At 33.3% G+C, this 6,681-nt stretch overlaps 1 protein-coding gene across 7 annotated transcripts in view; it reads right to left on the minus strand.

The window, feature by feature from the left end:
• Window positions 1-374: 374 nt before the first annotated feature.
• Window positions 375-6,681, minus strand: part of LOC110285129 (serine protease inhibitor Kazal-type 11) — a 97,112-nt gene continuing 90,805 nt past the window's right edge. For 6 of the 7 annotated variants that reach the window (XM_029472108.1, XM_029472107.1, XM_029472106.1 and 3 more), the window contains 4 exons: window positions 5,775-5,845; window positions 2,910-2,953; window positions 1,933-2,045; window positions 470-825 (listed from right to left, as the gene is read on the minus strand). In XM_029472108.1, the coding sequence (XP_029327968.1) occupies window positions 777-825; window positions 1,933-2,045; window positions 2,910-2,953; window positions 5,775-5,835 (267 nt within the window). In that variant the 5' untranslated portion in view covers window positions 5,836-5,845 and the 3' untranslated portion in view covers window positions 470-776. Of the gene's footprint in view, window positions 826-1,932; window positions 2,046-2,909; window positions 2,954-5,774; window positions 5,846-6,246; window positions 6,315-6,681 lie in introns of those variants that run through there. The other variant, XM_021151127.1, reaches the window with a different exon arrangement.

Raw genomic sequence — 6,681 nt, forward strand, 5'->3', positions numbered from 1 at the left:
GGCAGGTGGATTTCTGAGTTTGAGGCCAGCCTGGTCTGCAGAGTGAGTTCCAGGTCAACCAGGGCTATGTAGAGAAACCCTGTCTCAAAATAAAATGAAACAAAACACAAGAAAGAAGGAGAGAAAGAAAGAAGAAAGAAAGAAAGAAAGAAAGAAAGAAAGAAAGAAAGAAAGAAAGAAAGAAAGAAAGAAACAAAGAAAGAAAGAAACAAAGAAAGAAAGAAACAAAGAAAGAAACAAAGAAAGAAAAAGGAAGGAAGAAAGGAAGGAAGGAAGGAAAGAAAGAAAGAAAGAAAGAAAGAAAGAAAGAAAGAAAGAAAGAAAGAAAGAAAGAAAGAAAGAAAGAAAGAGAAGAAAGAAGGGACATACTTAATAGTATTGAAATTATTAAACATTTTATTGATTAGAACATCTATGATTAAAACTCACAGTTTATGTAATATAAGACAAAAATTAATAGGTATTTATATCACCATCAGATCATTGAAAATAAAACAGGCCTAACATGTATATGTAACAGATGAAATTTACCTTTTAGTGTGAATATATGTTTCTTCCAGTAGATATAATTTCTCAACTAAACATTTGGCAACCTGATAAAACCCTTTCTTGTTCAACTCTCATTCAATATTATTTAATCTCAGGTTCACATTGGAAAGACTCTTTAATCTTCTCTATGCCACATTATGAATCATAGACGAATTCATTTGTTGATTAGGAATTTAAGCCACCGGTTGAGAACATTCCACTTGATTGCATGAACCACCATGAAACCATTATTCTTTAGTACAAATACCATGGTATTTATATTTAATTGGTGATACTCTGCAAGCAAAAGAGTTAGAAGAAAAAAATAAATATATGAACTACCATTTTTAACAAATCGAGGATAATATAATCACTTTTTAATGAAAAATCATGAATATAATTTGGTGTGGGGTGCCTCAGTCACCCAATCTATAAGCAGCTGGACCACTCCTTCTCCCTACCCTTAAAGGGAATCCTTTCTCCAAAATGGGAAAAGTCAATTCATGGAACTAACAGAATACAAGGTGAAGTGAGACTAATTAAAGAGAATATGTGTGTGATTTTGCTAGCATTAACAACATAACTGCTCTGGGCATGAAGGCTCAGTTCTGGCAACAAGGTGGAGAGAAAAAAGTAGATCACTACAGATGTCCCTCCAGAGCTTTGGATCCAATTGTGGTAAGTTTCAAAATTCTGTACTTAAGTTTCTTGCTCAAGTGTGGGAATTACCATTGAGCACCTAACTTAGCTTTATGTGTCAACTAGACACAGCCAAAAATCACCTGATAGGAATGTCTCAAATGCACAAATCAGATGGATCTATGAACATGACTAGGGAAAATTAAATAATGTAGGAAACCACTGGGCGTTGTATGTGGCACAATTTTCTGGGCAACTGGTCCTAGGATCTGTATGAAATCAAGTTGAACATGAGTCTGTAAGTGAGCCAGCAAGCTATGTTCCTTCCTGGTTTCAATATCCTGCTAGATCTCCTGAATTGACTTCTATCAATGATAGACTGTAACCTGTTAACTAAACTAAATCCTTTCTTTCCTGTGGTTGTTTTTCATGATGATATTTGCCATAGCAACAGATGAAATTTGAACTTACAGTATTACATTGGGTTAGTCTACTGGTTTCCTTTCATAAAGATCATGTATAATTAATCAATAAATACTGTGGGAGAGTATTCAGTAGAATCCTGCCAATAAGTCAATACAAAATCTACTAAAATCCAGAATAACTTCAAGGAAATTTACAAGTGATTGCTTGAGTTTTCTTTAGTGAAAGTGGTTATGTTTTGGGTATGTCATATTTGTGTTATCAGAAACAGGGTTTTTTCATCAGTTCCTCATAGTTTCCTCACTAATTTGAAAAAGTTAATATTAAATCATGTGATCTTACAATTTTTCTAGGCAGAAGTAACATGCATTGTAATATGTCATTAGATTATCTGCACAAACTGGAATCAGGGTTCTGGAGCAGTCAGATTCACTCTTATACAAGGTACAATTTGGCTGTGAAACATAAAAAGACAACAAAAATAAATCAGATAATGATATTTGCTAGAAAAATTCTACTTGATAAAATGGTTCAGTATCAAGTAATAAATTTTAATATTGACTTACTACAATTCTACTTAAACGTGATATGTTATTGATCTATTTTTATGTCTGATATTCTGAGACAATGTAAATAAGTGACTGTAATTACATAATTAGGCTATCATTCCCCAATTTCACATCATACTCAGATAAAATCTCCTACATTGTTTTTTATTGAGAGAAATCATACAACTTGATTAATTATTTGTAGTGCTATTACACTTCTTAATACCTTTACTGTATAGGTTATCACATATGTGTCTTTGCAAATTTATAATATATATGTAAACAGAGATAAAATTTATTATTGACAATTTTTGTAGACACAGACAACATTATGAAATTCAAATTTGTGTGTTATTTTTGTACCTTTTCAGAGTAAAGGTTCTTAACTTTTATAGAATATTCCAATGTCCTACTATATCAAAACTGATATTTAACCTAACTTAAAAGAGATATTTTTAATCACTTCCAACCTTCCTTTCTAGGATAAATCATTCTACTTTAAACATATTTTAAACATAAAATGTAACTGTATAAAGTAAGGATTTTGTACATTAATAGAATCTATAAATAATGGAATGTTTTAACTTATATATAACATTAAGTAGTTTTATATCATTGACAAGACTATTCTTCAACCTTTGTTTAATAATAAAACAAATATTTTTGGTTGCTTTGGTTGTTGCAATGTTTGTCTTGTACATCTTGTTTGGTGACACTTCAAAAGCCAAAAGTTCACTTTTTAAATTTCCATATGAATCAGTATTCATTTACCACTTTTCTAAGACTCTCTGGACTTGCAACAGCAGACTCTGCAACTAATGGATAAAGAAAAGAGAAAAAATTCAGAAGATAGAAGTGTGATGGTTTGACCAAAAGCCAGAGGATCTAGGTTTGACGTCCCATTTCCCTCAGAATTGCAAAAGAGAACCAAGTTACAAAAGTAGTTCTCTGACTTTATCATATGTACTGTGGCATATGTGAACACATGCACACCTACTAATTATATGAGTAAGCAATATAAAAATGTTTAAAGAGAAAATCTATAGACTGTGCTAAGAAGTATACATAATACTGAAAGTGACCTATGTCAATTCATTACTCTTGTGATATTGGAGGCAAGGACATCTGTGTCACAGTACAAAAATAATATATTTACAGAGTGACTTCAAATATGGAAATGGCAGTTATTGATTACTTATTATATCTGAACCCTTCATTTAAAGACACTATGAACTTCTTTTCCTTACTAAACCCTCTTGCTGGCACCTGTATGCTCTTGCACTGGATTGACACATGAGAATATACAGTTCAAGATTATAAAAATAATCTGAATGAGTTATAAGAAAACAAAATAAGTATGTAGAATCAATTCAAGGTACAAATAGAAAAGTCTATTAATAGATTGCTGACAAAATAGACTCCAAACTAATACTTTTCAACATCGATTTTTACAAAATGTCACTTCTAACTGATTAAGGAAACCACCCTTCAAGAAGATAATATAATGTAAGGCATATATTCACAAGGCAGATATATGCCTGTCCACAGAAATGAAAGTACTGCTAAATAAAAAGTCACAGATTTACCCCAACATACTAATAACAGGTGACTTCAATACCCAGCTAACACCAGGAGTCAAGGAAAGTAGAAATAGAAGCATTCCTGGGGCTCACTGGCCAGCTATGCTCCATAAATCAAAGATAAACACGATCAAAGATAAACAAGGAAACACTGGAGCTAAAAAAAAAATGCAGCGCAAAAGTATCTAACACACATGGACAGAATATTTCACTCTGTAACTACAAATTAAAATTTTTTGTCAAGCATGCTGAAACTCCTTAAAATAGATCATCACATGATAAGACAAAAAATCTCAAAAATACAGCAAACTATAATTATTTTGCATATTCTACCTGACTGCAACTGAATAACTCTACAGATCAACACTAAAGAGAGGAGGACTCTTTCTGGGGAAAGTGCTTGTCAGTTAGGGGGTCTGTTCTCTAGGGAAGGGAGGCTTAAATTTGAACAAGTATGAGATATATAAGTCAATTGAAGGTTAGAAAGGGAAGAATCTCTTTCTGTTTTGCTTTCAAATTTCTAACATTGATATTATCAACATGTAGAAAAGAAGGCATAGATTTCTCTGTGAAATAATGTGTGTGTGTCTGTCTGTCTGTCTGTCTGTCTGTGTGTGTGTCTGTGTGTATCTGTGTGTGTATGTACTTATGCACTTATGTGCACATGGCTCTTTTTATACAACTGCATATGCATTTCTGCACTACTGGAGAACAGACCAAAAAAATGGGTGTTATTTTTCAAATGTCATAAAACTTTTGTGTGTGGTGGGAGTGTTGTAAAACACACACCCCAAATTCCCCCAAATGGAGCAGCATAGCTGGCCAGTGAGCCCCAGGAATGCTTCTACTTCTACTTTCCTTGAACTAGAATTGCAGGCTAATGACATAATGCTAATTTAGGAATGGAAATCGGAGCCTTGTGTTTGCAAATCCAGCACCTTATTGACTGAAATTTCTCCAAACCCCCCACTGAATGGATTTCTAAGATTTATCCATACATGGGCTCTTTGTTGAAATTTTATAAATTCTGAGTATTTTTACATTATTCCCATGCTTTTCGAATACTGTGACTATATATGAAAATAACGGTGTCCTGCTTCTCAGTGATTACAGTTATAATTTTTTCATGGTATAGGTACCAGAACTTCTACAATAATGGTCAACAAGTGACAGAAGACATCTTTTAGGAAAATTGTCTACATCTAAAACTCAAAAAAGTATATATATATATATATATATATATATATATATATATATATTCAAAGATTAGTTTAAATTAGTATCAAAAATTAATTAAGAGTGTTAACTTATGAAAATGAACCCTTGTAAATCAATTGATTTGTCTCATAGAAAGCAATGTGTAAAGAGTAAAACATTAATATTCTGAAGAGATATTAAGATATTAATAACTTAGGGCTATCTAATACCTCACAATTAATGTGAAAACATTCAAAATATTTTTATAGAAGAAAACCAGTGAGTTATCTCTCTTCACCAAATTTGACATTAGAAGATTCAATTTGAAAATATAAGACACTATAGGAGATAGTGTCATGGAACTTGAGGGCTGGAGAGACTCCTACTTCCCCCCATTCACTACATTTAACCACTACCTGAGCTGCAACATAGGATGAGGGTAAATACCTTCAATCAGTGTATAATAATGACAACAATAATATCAAAAATCCACTACGTTTCTTTTTCATTTACTGTTTTAAGAGACTTCCTGGCACTGCATTATCTCAGCTGACAGTAACTTTTTATGCTCAAACAGTCCTTATGATTCAGTCTTGTAAGTAGCTGGCATTATGGTTACAGAACTTGTGATGTTTATACCACGCATTCTAATTCAATTCCCATCCTCAAGCTCTCTAAGAATGAGTAAATAAAAGGCCATTCAGCATGTAATTTTCAAGGACTTTTATAACATGCTTTATTGCATTTCACTTGACAAATTAAATATTCCCAAGGTCCATCCATTCTTGAACTGCTGTGAATGCCTCCAGCATTACCTGATTTCTGGGGGGGGGGGGGCATTCTAGGAAATTTTACTCACCAAAATAAGGAAGAAGTACCAAAGTCAGAATACAAAAACATTTGATCCATGTTGAGGACATTTTATCAAATCTGTGGAATAAATATTTAAAACCATTTATAACACATTTCCAGTGAAAGCCTCTTATAGATAAATGAACTACTCTCTCTATGCCTTTTCCCAATGTTGCTAACTCTGCTAGACTGTTCCCTTGTTCTTCCTTGAATCCTCAAAATCAGCAAGACACAATCTGAGCACAGAATGACTAAAAGAATTGCAATGCTCGTTGCACATCTAATAACTTATTACTTATCCTCCCAACCTTTGCCTTATCCAGGGGGCATCCAGCTTTTTTGAAGGAAATATCCATAATAGAATCTCAGATTTTTCTTTTAAAAATCAGAAATAGTTCCCCTGCAAATAAAGGAACTGGAAAAGTCCTTATGGCAATTCTACACTGTAGTGTAACCCCAGAGTGCCTCTACCCACCTACCTGAAAACAGAAATGAAGATGTACCAGCACTCTGTGCTTACTGTTCGTTCTTCTACCTCGTTACACATGATCGTTCAGCCCTTAAGCCCTTTTTTATATCATTTTACTGAGGAATATGGGTGGAGATAATACAAATAGCCAAGCACAGATAAAAGATAGGTATTCTGTGTTCTCACTGGGTCAGCTATGAACCTACTAATGAGACATAGCAATAGTTGTCCAGAAAAACTTCTGTTGATATAGGATGATTTGAAAGTTCTCTGGATTTGTCTTATACTATGAAAAAGAAGAATGCAAAAAGACTTACATAATAGACAATCTCAAAACCCAAAAAGGTAGATTTTTTTATTACGTATTTTCCTCAATTACATTTCCAATGCTATCCCAAAAGTCCCCCATACCCTCCCCCCCAACTCCCCTACCCACCCATTCCCA

This window comes from Mus caroli, chromosome 18 (genome assembly GCF_900094665.2).
Source record: "Mus caroli chromosome 18, CAROLI_EIJ_v1.1, whole genome shotgun sequence".
Taxonomy (NCBI): Eukaryota; Metazoa; Chordata; class Mammalia; order Rodentia; family Muridae; genus Mus; species Mus caroli.